Source organism: Neovison vison, chromosome 12, assembly GCF_020171115.1.
Source record: "Neovison vison isolate M4711 chromosome 12, ASM_NN_V1, whole genome shotgun sequence".
Classification (NCBI taxonomy): Eukaryota; Metazoa; Chordata; class Mammalia; order Carnivora; family Mustelidae; genus Neogale; species Neogale vison.
Genome location: NC_058102.1, coordinates 77,541,130 through 77,559,667, shown reverse-complemented (window position 1 = coordinate 77,559,667; position 18,538 = coordinate 77,541,130). Strand labels below are relative to the sequence as shown.

Genomic DNA, 18,538 nt, shown 5'->3' with positions numbered 1-18,538 from the left:
GCCATCGTGCCCCAAGAATGCTGGCCCCCTCACCCTTCAGCAAATTCCCGACTCTAACGGCATGCAGAATGCGTTGCGTACGTCGGGCTGCTGCAGATTCCATCCTTCACCCTACCAAAGGATCATGTGCTGGCCACGGTCTGCCCAGAAAGGATCTGCCACCGAAATCTGACATCACAAATCGGGCGAGGCCAACACAAGTGTAGCTAAAGATCACTGGGCCATGGGTCCACAGATCAACACACAAAGTCAAGGCCCACTGTGCGTACTAAAGAAATGATGCCTCATGGTCCGGGACGGACTTTTGCTTCCTGCTGAAAGCGACCAGGACTCCGCAGGGCTTCTAAGACGTGGAGAGACAGGGTGTCAAGCTGAATTTTGGCAAGTCCCCTGTGGTGGAGTATCGACTAAGGGTTCGTCGGGGGGACCTGGCGAAAGTCTGGAAATGGTCTCAACGGTGACAGGCTTCGCGGCCTTCGACTTCCTGTTCCGACCATTTGCTGGGCTCCTCTGGCACAGTGTCTGTTGCTAGGCTCGGGGGCCGGAACGCTGGCATTTCTGCAAAGATCCCCGGAGAAGGGGATGCTGGTGGTCTGGAAACCATTCCTTGAACAGCTCCGCCTTTGAGGAAGATGAGCTACGTTGGACAACCGCGGGTGTTAGGTGGCACACGTGGACCGCCTGAGCGAGGCCACGGGCAGATGGGACTGCGAGGAGAGCAAACTGGACTGCCGTTTGACGTTCATGCCTCACTCCCTACACGGCAGCGTGAACACAGGATCGTTTGCTTTGACTCCCAATCATGTCTACCTGTGGAACGGCCCTCACGTTTTTGTCCTTGAAAGCCACAGTGCGACAAACGCCGTCCGGGGCGCACGAGGACCGGCACGCTGTGGTCCGTTTCATCTCGGAAGCATGCCCTATCGCACAGATCCCACCACTGTGGAGCCATGCCAGAGGAGGCCCAGGGCTTTCGGGGTTCGAATCTGGTCTCTACCTCTCCTGAGACCTTTCGTTGCTTGCTTCCTTCTGGGAGGAAAGATGCCCATCGGCCACGCTCTCAATGGGATTTGAGTCTCATCGTTCAGCTTCAGGCATCATCTGAAAGTTGATGTCCTTGACATCCAAGAAGTGTCATGGACCAGGGAAATCTCTCCTTTTCCCACGTTCCCGAATGTCATCCCAACGCCATCAGCTCACTTAGCACCCCTCCCACCCAAGACTCTCCCAGGGGCCCTGACGTGAAATCCAGGACGACTGGTAGAGGGAAGCTATGGAAGACATGGCCTTTCAATCACTTCTTGGTCTCGCCTGCTCTGAAGCCTGTGTCCCTTGTGCCTTTCTCTTCAGGGTCAAGAGAAGGACGACAACAACAACAACATCAAGAGCAAGCACAAAAGATGGAAAACCCTGCTGAAAACGGGTATACGTGCTATCACCAGTCGACGTAACGGGTCAGATGTCTGTTAGTCTGGACGCTATTGGACTGAGCAGCACTGCCTGAAACCAGGTGCTTAGGCGTCGAAGGGCTCCGTTGTTGGGAACTGGCTTTACCTGGTGTGTGGCCAGGGCTACTGGTGAAGGCGGGGCCCGCTCCAGTGCTGCCTAGGCTGCCAGCATTGAGGGTCGTGGAAACCGGACGTCCAGCAACACCTGAGAAAACCGTAGAATGAACTACTCATTTCAAACACACTTGCCCGTTTTCGCCCAAAGGGGAATGGACCTCTCCCGCCAGGTCCCCCCACCCCCCGAGAAAATGGAAGCGACTTTCTTCCAGCGACTTGCTGTCCAGACTTCCCGGAGATTTTGTTCTAATATAACTCTCCTCCACTTTTTGTTATCATCCTTGCTACTTCCTTCTTGGGGTGGTTGCGGCCTTCTTTGCCACACTCGTGCTTTCCACAACTCAAACTGGGTCATCTTACGTCTTCCTCTACATATCTCCGTGACGTTGCATCCAAAGAAATGGAACCTCCCGCCCTCATCACACTATCCCTCGGGGATGCTAGGAACAATGAGGAAATGACAGGATGGAGCTCATGGCACCCTTCCACTTCAAACCCCTACGAGATCAAAATATCTCCTTAGACAGAGGCACCTTTCCTCTGAGGCTAGTCTACCTTTTTAAAAATTTTGTTTTTCTTTAACATGTGGAGTGTGATGCTACTGAGTTCTGTCAGAGAGACGATATTCCTGAGAAACGAGACGGAAGAAAGTCGAAGGGGACCCCCTACTTAAGCCCGTCCCTCTAACCTGGTCCAAACCAAGTGAAATTTAAGTCTATGGATGTAAGATTTGATAACCGTAGGCAAAGCTCCGTAAATTCCTTCTTTGCCGGGCTTCCTCCAAAGCCATACTCTCATACAAATTCAGTCACAAAAACCCAAAGTTACACAGAATTTTAAGTCTGAGCCTTTTTTCCTCTCCTTCTTCTTCTCCTCCTCCTCCTCCTCCTCCTCCTCCTTCTTCTTCTTCCTCTTCTTCTTTTTTTTAATTTTTTTTCGCTGTCCATAATAAATTTTGGCATCATATACTCACCTGTAGTAGAACGTTCAGTCGGGAGACCTCGAGCTGTTCCTGAGGAGAAAGAACGAAATGAGGGGCCACTTGCGGAATCAGTCACTTAAGCCTCTGTCTTAAGGCTCTGCTCCTGATCTCAGGGTTGTGGGATGTAACCGGGCTTGGGCTCCGAGCTGGGTGTGGAGACTGCTTCGGTTGCTCTCGCCCCCTCTCCCTCTGCCCATCTTGCTCATTCACCACAAAGGGAAAAACAAAACAAAACAGAAGAAAACCAAAAGGAAGAACAGAATTGGCCTCATGAAAAGTAAGTGATTTCTGCAAGATGGCTCTGGTCACTGACAAGGCTGGGACTGAAATCCAAGTCATCCAGTCCCTTGGGCCATAAGTCCTAGGGCGTTTTCAGGTAATGCTGCCTCTGCGAATCATGAACTGCCTCTTGTACTGTTTGGAGCACCCAGGCTTCCTAGTGATGGAAATGCCATACTTGAGACCAGAGAAACAGAGAAGAGAACATGACGTGAGTACTAGCGTGTCCTTTTTGGAATGCTTCACACCATCGCTATGATCCATGTGTTAAGTAGTGCGAGAGAAGTTGATGTGAGCATTCGCAGAGGTAGTGTCATGCTTTAATTGTCAAGACTTGCCCAGTCCGGGCCAGGCACACTCCACCAACAGACCAATACAGATCTCATCTTTTCCCACCGATCCCAAGCACACGGGACATGGGATGGACACGTCTTGCTCATCGGCATGGAAGGGTCATGTAGAAAGACTCTTTGACCCTGACCCCCAGAGACTCCCCAGGGGACAATGATGCAGCAGGATAGACCCTGATCCTCCCGACCATTCTGGTGCCGATTCCAGTTCCCTGGAGAAAGGTCACCTCTGGGGCATTTCAGTGATTCTCATCTGAGCTCCTTCCAATTGGACACAACAACCCTTCATTCACGGCAGCATCTTCCCGTGGGACACAATCAACTCTGCTGCAAAATGGCCACGTCTAAACGGGCTCTGAGCCACACAGGGCGAAGGGGAACACTGTGGCTCACGACACATGCTAGAGGACACATTGCAAATGTCTGTAGCGTATGAGTGAGAAAACACACGTCTAGGGCTTTCCTGGTGAAGGGGCGGGCTGACGAGGCAATGGGCTCCCCTTCTCTCTCCCTCTCTTTCTCTTTTTGTGTGGTGTTTTGGAGATGGGGATGGCGGGGACCCGTCTTGAATCCGGGCCCTCGAGTCTCTCGAAACCCGTCACAGACGGGAGGACAATGAATTTTCTAGCTACTGCGAAGGCGGCGTGAGCCCTCGAAAGATTCCTTTCGCTTGGACGGAAACAAACACTGTTTGGCCATTCTTGCAGTGCACATTCTAGTGTTCTTCAATATAAATGCCTGCAAGGTCAGCTTCAGGAGGAGCCATGACGTGCTCCCTAACACACATGAAGCTTCGTACCGCAGAGCTTGCTGTTTGGGCAAGATGTCACATCCCGGAGAAAAATACCCCCTAAAGGTGATTTTGACCCAGGAAGTACTGTGCTCCCGCTTCCTCCAAAGCCTCCAGCTCCTTGGCTAAGATCGAAAGGCGTGTACACAATGGAGGATGCTCCCTCAAAAGGTTAGTGGCCAGAGAGGGCCTTTGACTGAGCACTTCCTGGGTCTTACACTAGGCGGCACTAGCACAGGGAGTCTGTCCGCAGGTCCCATAAGGGAGGGGTATGTCCTTCCCCCTCCACGAAGGAAGGAGAAAACTGATGTGGGAAGCATGCGAAGCCTTCAACTAGGGGCAGGCAGCTGGGAAGGAGAACAGAAGGGATTCCACTTCTTTCGTTTTCAGCCTCGACAGCATACCTAGCCTGATGCCCTTACTTCCCTGCCGCCATGGATGCGCTCTTAGAATAAACTCCTGCTGCCCACACAATTCCTGCACAACCTCTAGCTGTGCCCGTCTGACACTCTGACTTCTGGAGAAAAGAGGCGAAAAGCATTTGAAGACCTCACGTCGTGATGTGCCAGAAACCCCCCTGGGACGTACAAAAGCCTTGGCCTCGGAAAGACATCCTCAACTCACTCCCACCTGCCTTTCAGTGCTTGGGACTCCAGGGGTCTCACCGGCTGGTGATCCCCTGCTCCCGCTCCAGACCCACACGACCTCTCTACTAGGAGCTTTGGTGGAGCAGAACACACTGTGTTGCCCTCTGCTTTCAAAGCACTTTCCGGACACTGGCTCGTGGAGCAGCTGCACGCACGTGTTCCTGTCGGGCCTCCGCTCTCACTTGGAGCCAGATGGGCTAAAGCATGGCCCCATGCCCATCCAGACTCAGGCTCAGAAGCCCAGAGGCCAGAATCTGGGGAGTCTGACCACACGCCGCTCCACTATCCACCACGTCTGCGCGGAGGCTCGAGAAACACTGCCGAGAAGAAGCCCACACAAACCAGGACAGGGGGCCGCCCAGGAGGACGACGGGCCGTACCAGCTGGCTAGGATCCCCTCCCTCAGAAGCCACCGGCAGCTTCCTGCACGTCAGGAAGCAGATGCTTTCCACCTGGTATTTCCATACCTGCTCTGTCTCCCAAGGTTGTGCCTGGGCCAGCTGAATCTCCACTTGTCTTCTCACTCCCTGCGGCTGTGGTGAAGCCCTCTGTACCTTCCGGGGTCCCTGACACAACAACGGGGAAACGGTTTGACTCCTACACACGCAGGGTTCTGCATGTGCCTCTTCCCGCACAGGACAGAAGTCAGGCTTGCCACACAACAGCAGCCTTCAAGGACTCCTAGGGTGTCTGCAGCTACATAGCTAGTATCAGTCTCACATCACACACAGCTCAATCGTGAGTTCGCCCTGTGTCACGATCGATGCCACCACATAGGTGCCAAAGGGCCAATCCTGACTTGTCTGATTTCCCTGTGCTCGGCTCTCCTGCGCTAGGTTCCAGGGGCGTGCTGGGTTCTTTACCTCCTCTGGCGGCTGCAGTCGGGCTGCCGGTTCCTCCTGAAAAGAGACAGGACACTCCACGTTACCCTGGGCAGAAATCAGTGCACTTGGTCTGACAGAAGCCATCCCCCGCAGGCGCTCTTAGGGGTCCCATGGAGCAGCCGGGGCCCAGGGGCCTGCTCCACGTCACCCAGGTAGTGGGCAGCAGATCCAGGAGCCGAACCCTGCCAGCCTCACCCTGGACTGTCGACTCTCATGCCGTTCCTCAGGGCACCTGTGCTGGGGGAGCCCTGTGCTACGATTTCCAATCGGCTCTAGTGGGAGGCCCTCTTTGGGGAAGGGCCGTACACGTCCAGAAAGGACATTTGACCCAGCAAACCCAAAGAAACCATCAGCTTTTCCTCAACAGAGGGAAAAGCCCCGCGTCAAATTGCTACTCCCCTCGTAGCATAGCATGGAGCAGGAGCGAACGGTTCCGGGTGGCCCTCCTTTGTGGACCAAACACTGAGGAGCCCTGCTCCAAGCCCCTGTCCCTACGACCGGCTGGCTGCCACAAGACCGAGCTGATGCCCTTGCCATCGTGCCCCAAGAATGCTGGCCCCCTCACCCTTCAGCAAATTCCCGACTCTAACGGCATGCAGAACGCGTTGCGTACGTCGGGCTGCTGCAGATTCCATCCTTCACCCTACCAAAGGATCATGTGCTGGCCACGGTCTGCCCAGAAAGGATCTGCCACCGAAATCTGACATCACAAATCGGGCGAGGCCAACACAAGTGTAGCTAAAGATCACTGGGCCATGGGTCCACAGATCAACACACAAAGTCAAGGCCCACTGTGCGTACTAAAGAAATGATGCCTCATGGTCCGGGACGGACTTTTGCTTCCTGCTGAAAGCGACCAGGACTCCGCAGGGCTTCTAAGACGTGGAGAGACAGGGTGTCAAGCTGAATTTTGGCAAGTCCCCTGTGGTGGAGTATCGACTAAGGGTTCGTCGGGGGGACCTGGCGAAAGTCTGGAAATGGTCTCAACGGTGACAGGCTTCGCGGCCTTCGACTTCCTGTTCCGACCATTTGCTGGGCTCCTCTGGCACAGTGTCTGTTGCTAGGCTCGGGGGCCGGAACGCTGGCATTTCTGCAAAGATCCCCGGAGAAGGGGATGCTGGTGGTCTGGAAACCATTCCTTGAACAGCTCCGCCTTTGAGGAAGATGAGCTACGTTGGACAACCGCGGGTGTTAGGTGGCACACGTGGACCGCCTGAGCGAGGCCACGGGCAGATGGGACTGCGAGGAGAGCAAACTGGACTGCCGTTTGACGTTCATGCCTCACTCCCTACACGGCAGCGTGAACACAGGATCGTTTGCTTTGACTCCCAATCATGTCTACCTGTGGAACGGCCCTCACGTTTTTGTCCTTGAAAGCCACAGTGCGACAAACGCCGTCCGGGGCGCACGAGGACCGGCACGCTGTGGTCCGTTTCATCTCGGAAGCATGCCCTATCGCACAGATCCCACCACTGTGGAGCCATGCCAGAGGAGGCCCAGGGCTTTCGGGGTTCGAATCTGGTCTCTACCTCTCCTGAGACCTTTCGTTGCTTGCTTCCTTCTGGGAGGAAAGATGCCCATCGGCCACGCTCTCAATGGGATTTGAGTCTCATCGTTCAGCTTCAGGCATCATCTGAAAGTTGATGTCCTTGACATCCAAGAAGTGTCATGGACCAGGGAAATCTCTCCTTTTCCCACGTTCCCGAATGTCATCCCAACGCCATCAGCTCACTTAGCACCCCTCCCACCCAAGACTCTCCCAGGGGCCCTGACGTGAAATCCAGGACGACTGGTAGAGGGAAGCTATGGAAGACATGGCCTTTCAATCACTTCTTGGTCTCGCCTGCTCTGAAGCCTGTGTCCCTTGTGCCTTTCTCTTCAGGGTCAAGAGAAGGACGACAACAACAACAACAACATCAAGAGCAAGCACAAAAGATGGAAAACCCTGCTGAAAACGGGTATACGTGCTATCACCAGTCGACGTAACGGGTCAGATGTCTGTTAGTCTGGACGCTATTGGACTGAGCAGCACTGCCTGAAACCAGTTGCTTAGGCGTCGAAGGGCTCCGTTGTTGGGAACTGGCTTTACCTGGTGTGTGGCCAGGGCTACTGGTGAAGGCGGGGCCCGCTCCAGTGCTGCCTAGGCTGCCAGCATTGAGGGTCGTGGAAACCGGACGTCCAGCAACACCTGAGAAAACCGTAGAATGAACTACTCATTTCAAACACACTTGCCCGTTTTCGCCCAAAGGGGAATGGACCTCTCCCGCCAGGTCCCCCCCACCCCCCGAGAAAATGGAAGCGACTTTCTTCCAGCGACTTGCTGTCCAGACTTCCCGGAGATTTTGTTCTAATATAACTCTCCTCCACTTTTTGTTATCATCCTTGCTACTTCCTTCTTGGGGTGGTTGCGGCCTTCTTTGCCACACTCGTGCTTTCCACAACTCAAACTGGGTCATCTTACGTCTTCCTCTACATATCTCCGTGACGTTGCATCCAAAGAAATGGAACCTCCCGCCCTCATCACACTATCCCTCGGGGATGCTAGGAACAATGAGGAAATGACAGGATGGAGCTCATGGCACCCTTCCACTTAAAACCCCTACGAGATCAAAATATCTCCTTAGACAGAGGCACCTTTCCTCTGAGGCTAGTCTACCTTTTTAAAAATTTTGTTTTTCTTTAACATGTGGAGTGTGATGCTACTGAGTTCTGTCAGAGAGACGATATTCCTGAGAAACGAGACGGAAGAAAGTCGAAGGGGACCCCCTACTTAAGCCCGTCCCTCTAACCTGGTCCAAACCAAGTGAAATTTAAGTCTATGGATGTAAGATTTGATAACCGTAGGCAAAGCTCCGTAAATTCCTTCTTTGCCGGGCTTCCTCCAAAGCCATACTATCATACAAATTCAGTCACAAAAACCCAAAGTTACACAGAATTTTAAGTCTGAGCCTTTTTTCCTCTCCTTCTTCTTCTCCTCCTCCTCCTCCTCCTCCTCCTCCTCCTCCTCCTCCTCCTTCTTCTTCTTCTTCTTCTTCCTCTTCTTCTTTTTTTAAATTTTTTTTCGCTGTCCATAATAAATTTTGGCATCATATACTCACCTGTAGTAGAACGTTCAGTCGGGAGACCTCGAGCTGTTCCTGAGGTGAAAGAAAGAAATGAGGGGCACTTGCGGAATCAGTCACTTAAGCCTCTGTCTTAAGGCTCTGCTCCTGATCTCAGGGTTGTGGGATGTAACCGGGCTTGGGCTCCGAGCTGGGTGTGGAGACTGCTTCGGTTGCTCTCGCCCCCTCTCCCTCTGCCCATCTTGCTCATTCACCACAAAGGGAAAAACAAAACAAAACAGAAGAAAACCAAAAGGAAGAACAGAATTGGCCTCATGAAAAGTAAGTGATTTCTGCAAGATGGCTCTGGTCACTGACAAGGCTGGGACTGAAATCCAAGTCATCCAGTCCCTTGGGCCATAAGTCCTAGGGCGTTTTCAGGTAATGCTGCCTCTGCGAATCATGAACTGCCTCTTGTACTGTTTGGAGCACCCAGGCTTCCTAGTGATGGAAATGCCATACTTGAGACCAGAGAAACAGAGAAGAGAACATGACGTGAGTACTAGCGTGTCCTTTTTGGAATGCTTCACACCATCGCTATGATCCATGTGTTAAGTAGTGCGAGAGAAGTTGATGTGAGCATTCGCAGAGGTAGTGTCATGCTTTAATTGTCAAGACTTGCCCAGTCCGGGCCAGGCACACTCCACCAACAGACCAATACAGATCTCATCTTTTCCCACCGATCCCAAGCACACGGGACATGGGATGGACACGTCTTGCTCATCGGCATGGAAGGGTCATGTAGAAAGACTCTTTGACCCTGACCCCCAGAGACTCCCCAGGGGACAATGATGCAGCAGGATAGACCCTGATCCTCCCGACCATTCTGGTGCCGATTCCAGTTCCCTGGAGAAAGGTCACCTCTGGGGCATTTCAGTGATTCTCATCTGAGCTCCTTCCAATTGGACACAACAACCCTTCATTCACGGCAGCATCTTCCCGTGGGACACAATCAACTCTGCTGCAAAATGGCCACGTCTAAACGGGCTCTGAGCCACACAGGGCGAAGGGGAACACTGTGGCTCACGACACATGCTAGAGGACACATTGCAAATGTCTGTAGCGTATGAGTGAGAAAACACACGTCTAGGGCTTTCCTGGTGAAGGGGCGGGCTGACGAGGCAATGGGCTCCCCTTCTCTCTCCCTCTCTTTCTCTTTTTGTGTGGTGTTTTGGAGATGGGGATGGCGGGGACCCGTCTTGAATCCGGGCCCTCGAGTCTCTCGAAACCCGTCACAGACGGGAGGACAATGAATTTTCTAGCTACTGCGAAGGCGGCGTGAGCCCTCGAAAGATTCCTTTCGCTTGGACGGAAACAAACACTGTTTGGCCATTCTTGCAGTGCACATTCTAGTGTTCTTCAATATAAATGCCTGCAAGGTCAGCTTCAGGAGGAGCCATGACGTGCTCCCTAACACACATGAAGCTTCGTACCGCAGAGCTTGCTGTTTGGGCAAGATGTCACATCCCGGAGAAAAATACCCCCTAAAGGTGATTTTGACCCAGGAAGTACTGTGCTCCCGCTTCCTCCAAAGCCTCCAGCTCCTTGGCTAAGATCGAAAGGCGTGTACACAATGGAGGATGCTCCCTCAAAAGGTTAGTGGCCAGAGAGGGCCTTTGACTGAGCACTTCCTGGGTCTTACACTAGGCGGCACTAGCACAGGGAGTCTGTCCGCAGGTCCCATAAGGGAGGGGTATGTCCTTCCCCCTCCACGAAGGAAGGAGAAAACTGATGTGGGAAGCATGCGAAGCCTTCAACTAGGGGCAGGCAGCTGGGAAGGAGAACAGAAGGGATTCCACTTCTTTCGTTTTCAGCCTCGACAGCATACCTAGCCTGATGCCCTTACTTCCCTGCCGCCATGGATGCGCTCTTAGAATAAACTCCTGCTGCCCACACAATTCCTGCACAACCTCTAGCTGTGCCCGTCTGACACTCTGACTTCTGGAGAAAAGAGGCGAAAAGCATTTGAAGACCTCACGTCGTGATGTGCCAGAAACCCCCCTGGGACGTACAAAAGCCTTGGCCTCGGAAAGACATCCTCAACTCACTCCCACCTGCCTTTCAGTGCTTGGGACTCCAGGGGTCTCACCGGCTGGTGATCCCCTGCTCCCGCTCCAGACCCACACGACCTCTCTACTAGGAGCTTTGGTGGAGCAGAACACACTGTGTTGCCCTCTGCTTTCAAAGCACTTTCCGGACACTGGCTCGTGGAGCAGCTGCACGCACGTGTTCCTGTCGGGCCTCCGCTCTCACTTGGAGCCAGACGGGCTAAAGCATGGCCCCATGCCCATCCAGACTCAGGCTCAGAAGCCCAGAGGCCAGAATCTGGGGAGTCTGACCACACGCCGCTCCACTATCCACCACGTCTGCGCGGAGGCTCGAGAAACACTGCCGAGAAGAAGCCCACACAAACCAGGACAGGGGGCCGCCCAGGAGGACGACGGGCCGTACCAGCTGGCTAGGATCCCCTCCCTCAGAAGCCACCGGCAGCTTCCCGCACGTCAGGAAGCAGATGCTTTCCACCTGGTATTTCCATACCTGCTCTGTCTCCCAAGGTTGTGCCTGGGCCAGCTGAATCTCCACTTGTCTTCTCACTCCCTGCGGCTGTGGTGAAGCCCTCTGTACCTTCCGGGGTCCCTGACACAACAACGGGGAAACGGTTTGACTCCTACACACGCAGGGTTCTGCATGTGCCTCTTCCCGCACAGGACAGAAGTCAGGCTTGCCACACAACAGCAGCCTTCAAGGACTCCTAGGGTGTCTGCAGCTACATAGCTAGTATCAGTCTCACATCACACACAGCTCAATCGTGAGTTCGCCCTGTGTCACGATCGATGCCACCACATAGGTGCCAAAGGGCCAATCCTGACTTGTCTGATTTCCCTGCGCTCGGCTCTCCTGCGCTAGGTTCCAGGGGCGTGCTGGGTTCTTTACCTCCTCTGGCGGCTGCAGTCGGGCTGCCGGTTCCTCCTGAAAAGAGACAGGACACTCCACGTTACCCTGGGCAGAAATCAGTGCACTTGGTCTGACAGAAGCCATCCCCCGCAGGCGCTCTTAGGGGTCCCATGGAGCAGCCGGGGCCCAGGGGCCTGCTCCACGTCACCCAGGTAGTGGGCAGCAGATCCAGGAGCCGAACCCTGCCAGCCTCACCCTGGACTGTCGACTCTCATGCCGTTCCTCAGGGCACCTGTGCTGGGGGAGCCCTGTGCTACGATTTCCAATCGGCTCTAGTGGGAGGCCCTCTTTGGGGAAGGGCCGTACACGTCCAGAAAGGACATTTGACCCAGCAAACCCAAAGAAACCATCAGCTTTTCCTCAACAGAGGGAAAAGCCCCGCGTCAAATTGCTACTCCCCTCGTAGCATAGCATGGAGCAGGAGCGAACGGTTCCGGGTGGCCCTCCTTTGTGGACCAAACACTGAGGAGCCCTGCTCCAAGCCCCTGTCCCTACGACCGGCTGGCTGCCACAAGACCAAGCTGATGCCCTTGCCATCGTGCCCCAAGAATGCTGGCCCCCTCACCCTTCAGCAAATTCCCGACTCTAACGGCATGCAGAACGCGTTGCGTACGTCGGGCTGCTGCAGATTCCATCCTTCACCCTACCAAAGGATCATGTGCTGGCCACGGTCTGCCCAGAAAGGATCTGCCACCGAAATCTGACATCACAAATCGGGCGAGGCCAACACAAGTGTAGCTAAAGATCACTGGGCCATGGGTCCACAGATCAACACACAAAGTCAAGGCCCACTGTGCGTACTAAAGAAATGATGCCTCATGGTCCGGGACGGACTTTTGCTTCCTGCTGAAAGCGACCAGGACTCCGCAGGGCTTCTAAGACGTGGAGAGACAGGGTGTCAAGCTGAATTTTGGCAAGTCCCCTGTGGTGGAGTATCGACTAAGGGTTCGTCGGGGGGACCTGGCGAAAGTCTGGAAATGGTCTCAACGGTGACAGGCTTCGCGGCCTTCGACTTCCTGTTCCGACCATTTGCTGGGCTCCTCTGGCACAGTGTCTGTTGCTAGGCTCGGGGGCCGGAACGCTGGCATTTCTGCAAAGATCCCCGGAGAAGGGGATGCTGGTGGTCTGGAAACCATTCCTTGAACAGCTCCGCCTTTGAGGAAGATGAGCTACGTTGGACAACCGCGGGTGTTAGGTGGCACACGTGGACCGCCTGAGCGAGGCCACGGGCAGATGGGACTGCGAGGAGAGCAAACTGGACTGCCGTTTGACGTTCATGCCTCACTCCCTACACGGCAGCGTGAACACAGGATCGTTTGCTTTGACTCCCAATCATGTCTACCTGTGGAACGGCCCTCACGTTTTTGTCCTTGAAAGCCACAGTGCGACAAACGCCGTCCGGGGCGCACGAGGACCGGCACGCTGTGGTCCGTTTCATCTCGGAAGCATGCCCTATCGCACAGATCCCACCACTGTGGAGCCATGCCAGAGGAGGCCCAGGGCTTTCGGGGTTCGAATCTGGTCTCTACCTCTCCTGAGACCTTTCGTTGCTTGCTTCCTTCTGGGAGGAAAGATGCCCATCGGCCACGCTCTCAATGGGATTTGAGTCTCATCGTTCAGCTTCAGGCATCATCTGAAAGTTGATGTCCTTGACATCCAAGAAGTGTCATGGACCAGGGAAATCTCTCCTTTTCCCACGTTCCCGAATGTCATCCCAACGCCATCAGCTCACTTAGCACCCCTCCCACCCAAGACTCTCCCAGGGGCCCTGACGTGAAATCCAGGACGACTGGTAGAGGGAAGCTATGGAAGACATGGCCTTTCAATCACTTCTTGGTCTCGCCTGCTCTGAAGCCTGTGTCCCTTGTGCCTTTCTCTTCAGGGTCAAGAGAAGGACGACAACAACAACAACAACATCAAGAGCAAGCACAAAAGATGGAAAACCCTGCTGAAAACGGGTATACGTGCTATCACCAGTCGACGTAACGGGTCAGATGTCTGTTAGTCTGGACGCTATTGGACTGAGCAGCACTGCCTGAAACCAGTTGCTTAGGCGTCGAAGGGCTCCGTTGTTGGGAACTGGCTTTACCTGGTGTGTGGCCAGGGCTACTGGTGAAGGCGGGGCCCGCTCCAGTGCTGCCTAGGCTGCCAGCATTGAGGGTCGTGGAAACCGGACGTCCAGCAACACCTGAGAAAACCGTAGAATGAACTACTCATTTCAAACACACTTGCCCGTTTTCGCCCAAAGGGGAATGGACCTCTCCCGCCAGGTCCCCCCCACCCCCCGAGAAAATGGAAGCGACTTTCTTCCAGCGACTTGCTGTCCAGACTTCCCGGAGATTTTGTTCTAATATAACTCTCCTCCACTTTTTGTTATCATCCTTGCTACTTCCTTCTTGGGGTGGTTGCGGCCTTCTTTGCCACACTCGTGCTTTCCACAACTCAAACTGGGTCATCTTACGTCTTCCTCTACATATCTCCGTGACGTTGCATCCAAAGAAATGGAACCTCCCGCCCTCATCACACTATCCCTCGGGGATGCTAGGAACAATGAGGAAATGACAGGATGGAGCTCATGGCACCCTTCCACTTAAAACCCCTACGAGATCAAAATATCTCCTTAGACAGAGGCACCTTTCCTCTGAGGCTAGTCTACCTTTTTAAAAATTTTGTTTTTCTTTAACATGTGGAGTGTGATGCTACTGAGTTCTGTCAGAGAGACGATATTCCTGAGAAACGAGACGGAAGAAAGTCGAAGGGGACCCCCTACTTAAGCCCGTCCCTCTAACCTGGTCCAAACCAAGTGAAATTTAAGTCTATGGATGTAAGATTTGATAACCGTAGGCAAAGCTCCGTAAATTCCTTCTTTGCCGGGCTTCCTCCAAAGCCATACTATCATACAAATTCAGTCACAAAAACCCAAAGTTACACAGAATTTTAAGTCTGAGCCTTTTTTCCTCTCCTTCTTCTTCTCCTCCTCCTCCTCCTCCTCCTCCTCCTCCTCCTCCTCCTCCTTCTTCTTCTTCTTCTTCTTCCTCTTCTTCTTTTTTTAAATTTTTTTTCGCTGTCCATAATAAATTTTGGCATCATATACTCACCTGTAGTAGAACGTTCAGTCGGGAGACCTCGAGCTGTTCCTGAGGTGAAAGAAAGAAATGAGGGGCACTTGCGGAATCAGTCACTTAAGCCTCTGTCTTAAGGCTCTGCTCCTGATCTCAGGGTTGTGGGATGTAACCGGGCTTGGGCTCCGAGCTGGGTGTGGAGACTGCTTCGGTTGCTCTCGCCCCCTCTCCCTCTGCCCATCTTGCTCATTCACCACAAAGGGAAAAACAAAACAAAACAGAAGAAAACCAAAAGGAAGAACAGAATTGGCCTCATGAAAAGTAAGTGATTTCTGCAAGATGGCTCTGGTCACTGACAAGGCTGGGACTGAAATCCAAGTCATCCAGTCCCTTGGGCCATAAGTCCTAGGGCGTTTTCAGGTAATGCTGCCTCTGCGAATCATGAACTGCCTCTTGTACTGTTTGGAGCACCCAGGCTTCCTAGTGATGGAAATGCCATACTTGAGACCAGAGAAACAGAGAAGAGAACATGACGTGAGTACTAGCGTGTCCTTTTTGGAATGCTTCACACCATCGCTATGATCCATGTGTTAAGTAGTGCGAGAGAAGTTGATGTGAGCATTCGCAGAGGTAGTGTCATGCTTTAATTGTCAAGACTTGCCCAGTCCGGGCCAGGCACACTCCACCAACAGACCAATACAGATCTCATCTTTTCCCACCGATCCCAAGCACACGGGACATGGGATGGACACGTCTTGCTCATCGGCATGGAAGGGTCATGTAGAAAGACTCTTTGACCCTGACCCCCAGAGACTCCCCAGGGGACAATGATGCAGCAGGATAGACCCTGATCCTCCCGACCATTCTGGTGCCGATTCCAGTTCCCTGGAGAAAGGTCACCTCTGGGGCATTTCAGTGATTCTCATCTGAGCTCCTTCCAATTGGACACAACAACCCTTCATTCACGGCAGCATCTTCCCGTGGGACACAATCAACTCTGCTGCAAAATGGCCACGTCTAAACGGGCTCTGAGCCACACAGGGCGAAGGGGAACACTGTGGCTCACGACACATGCTAGAGGACACATTGCAAATGTCTGTAGCGTATGAGTGAGAAAACACACGTCTAGGGCTTTCCTGGTGAAGGGGCGGGCTGACGAGGCAATGGGCTCCCCTTCTCTCTCCCTCTCTTTCTCTTTTTGTGTGGTGTTTTGGAGATGGGGATGGCGGGGACCCGTCTTGAATCCGGGCCCTCGAGTCTCTCGAAACCCGTCACAGACGGGAGGACAATGAATTTTCTAGCTACTGCGAAGGCGGCGTGAGCCCTCGAAAGATTCCTTTCGCTTGGACGGAAACAAACACTGTTTGGCCATTCTTGCAGTGCACATTCTAGTGTTCTTCAATATAAATGCCTGCAAGGTCAGCTTCAGGAGGAGCCATGACGTGCTCCCTAACACACATGAAGCTTCGTACCGCAGAGCTTGCTGTTTGGGCAAGATGTCACATCCCGGAGAAAAATACCCCCTAAAGGTGATTTTGACCCAGGAAGTACTGTGCTCCCGCTTCCTCCAAAGCCTCCAGCTCCTTGGCTAAGATCGAAAGGCGTGTACACAATGGAGGATGCTCCCTCAAAAGGTTAGTGGCCAGAGAGGGCCTTTGACTGAGCACTTCCTGGGTCTTACACTAGGCGGCACTAGCACAGGGAGTCTGTCCGCAGGTCCCATAAGGGAGGGGTATGTCCTTCCCCCTCCACGAAGGAAGGAGAAAACTGATGTGGGAAGCATGCGAAGCCTTCAACTAGGGGCAGGCAGCTGGGAAGGAGAACAGAAGGGATTCCACTTCTTTCGTTTTCAGCCTCGACAGCATACCTAGCCTGATGCCCTTACTTCCCTGCCGCCATGGATGCGCTCTTAGAATAAACTCCTGCTGCCCACACAATTCCTGCACAACCTCTAGCTGTGCCCGTCTGACACTCTGACTTCTGGAGAAAAGAGGCGAAAAGCATTTGAAGACCTCACGTCGTGATGTGCCAGAAACCCCCCTGGGACGTACAAAAGCCTTGGCCTCGGAAAGACATCCTCAACTCACTCCCACCTGCCTTTCAGTGCTTGGGACTCCAGGGGTCTCACCGGCTGGTGATCCCCTGCTCCCGCTCCAGACCCACACGACCTCTCTACTAGGAGCTTTGGTGGAGCAGAACACACTGTGTTGCCCTCTGCTTTCAAAGCACTTTCCGGACACTGGCTCGTGGAGCAGCTGCACGCACGTGTTCCTGTCGGGCCTCCGCTCTCACTTGGAGCCAGACGGGCTAAAGCATGGCCCCATGCCCATCCAGACTCAGGCTCAGAAGCCCAGAGGCCAGAATCTGGGGAGTCTGACCACACGCCGCTCCACTATCCACCACGTCTGCGCGGAGGCTCGAGAAACACTGCCGAGAAGAAGCCCACACAAACCAGGACAGGGGGCCGCCCAGGAGGACGACGGGCCGTACCAGCTGGCTAGGATCCCCTCCCTCAGAAGCCACCGGCAGCTTCCCGCACGTCAGGAAGCAGATGCTTTCCACCTGGTATTTCCATACCTGCTCTGTCTCCCAAGGTTGTGCCTGGGCCAGCTGAATCTCCACTTGTCTTCTCACTCCCTGCGGCTGTGGTGAAGCCCTCTGTACCTTCCGGGGTCCCTGACACAACAACGGGGAAACGGTTTGACTCCTACACACGCAGGGTTCTGCATGTGCCTCTTCCCGCACAGGACAGAAGTCAGGCTTGCCACACAACAGCAGCCTTCAAGGACTCCTAGGGTGTCTGCAGCTACATAGCTAGTATCAGTCTCACATCACACACAGCTCAATCGTGAGTTCGCCCTGTGTCACGATCGATGCCACCACATAGGTGCCAAAGGGCCAATCCTGACTTGTCTGATTTCCCTGCGCTCGGCTCTCCTGCGCTAGGTTCCAGGGGCGTGCTGGGTTCTTTACCTCCTCTGGCGGCTGCAGTCGGGCTGCCGGTTCCTCCTGAAAAGAGACAGGACACTCCACGTTACCCTGGGCAGAAATCAGTGCACTTGGTCTGACAGAAGCCATCCCCCGCAGGCGCTCTTAGGGGTCCCATGGAGCAGCCGGGGCCCAGGGGCCTGCTCCACGTCACCCAGGTAGTGGGCAGCAGATCCAGGAGCCGAACCCTGCCAGCCTCACCCTGGACTGTCGACTCTCATGCCGTTCCTCAGGGCACCTGTGCTGGGGGAGCCCTGTGCTACGATTTCCAATCGGCTCTAGTGGGAGGCCCTCTTTGGGGAAGGGCCGTACACGTCCAGAAAGGACATTTGACCCAGCAAACCCAAAGAAACCATCAGCTTTTCCTCAACAGAGGGAAAAGCCCCGCGTCAAATTGCTACTCCCCTCGTAGCATAGCATGGAGCAGGAGCGAACGGTTCCGGGTGGCCCTCCTTTGTGGACCAAACACTGAGGAGCCCTGCTCCAAGCCCCTGTCCCTACGACCGGCTGGCTGCCACAAGACCAAGCTGATGCCCTTGCCATCGTGCCCCAAGAATGCTGGCCCCCTCACCCTTCAGCAAATTCCCGACTCTAACGGCATGCAGAACGCGTTGCGTACGTCGGGCTGCTGCAGATTCCATCCTTCACCCTACCAAAGGATCATGTGCTGGCCACGGTCTGCCCAGAAAGGATCTGCCACCGAAATCTGACATCACAAATCGGGCGAGGCCAACACAAGTGTAGCTAAAGATCACTGGGCCATGGGTCCACAGATCAACACACAAAGTCAAGGCCCACTGTGCGTACTAAAGAAATGATGCCTCATGGTCCGGGACGGACTTTTGCTTCCTGCTGAAAGCGACCAGGACTCCGCAGGGCTTCTAAGACGTGGAGAGACAGGGTGTCAAGCTGAATTTTGGCAAGTCCCCTGTGGT

General features: G+C 54.0%; 1 protein-coding gene across 1 annotated transcript in view; it reads right to left on the bottom strand.

Annotated features, from left to right (window-relative positions):
• MUC19 (mucin 19, oligomeric) overlaps window positions 1-18,538 on the bottom strand; it is a 170,545-nt gene that overhangs the window by 40,538 nt on the left and 111,469 nt on the right. The window contains exons 83-94 of the mRNA XM_044226370.1: window positions 17,589-17,624; window positions 17,193-17,291; window positions 14,652-14,690; window positions 13,643-13,741; window positions 11,533-11,568; window positions 11,137-11,235; window positions 8,596-8,634; window positions 7,587-7,685; window positions 5,477-5,512; window positions 5,081-5,179; window positions 2,539-2,577; window positions 1,555-1,653 (exon numbers count right to left, since the gene is read on the bottom strand). Of these exons, the coding sequence (XP_044082305.1) occupies window positions 1,555-1,653; window positions 2,539-2,577; window positions 5,081-5,179; window positions 5,477-5,512; window positions 7,587-7,685; window positions 8,596-8,634; window positions 11,137-11,235; window positions 11,533-11,568; window positions 13,643-13,741; window positions 14,652-14,690; window positions 17,193-17,291; window positions 17,589-17,624 (819 nt within the window). The remainder of the gene's footprint in view (window positions 1-1,554; window positions 1,654-2,538; window positions 2,578-5,080; window positions 5,180-5,476; window positions 5,513-7,586; window positions 7,686-8,595; window positions 8,635-11,136; window positions 11,236-11,532; window positions 11,569-13,642; window positions 13,742-14,651; window positions 14,691-17,192; window positions 17,292-17,588; window positions 17,625-18,538) is intronic.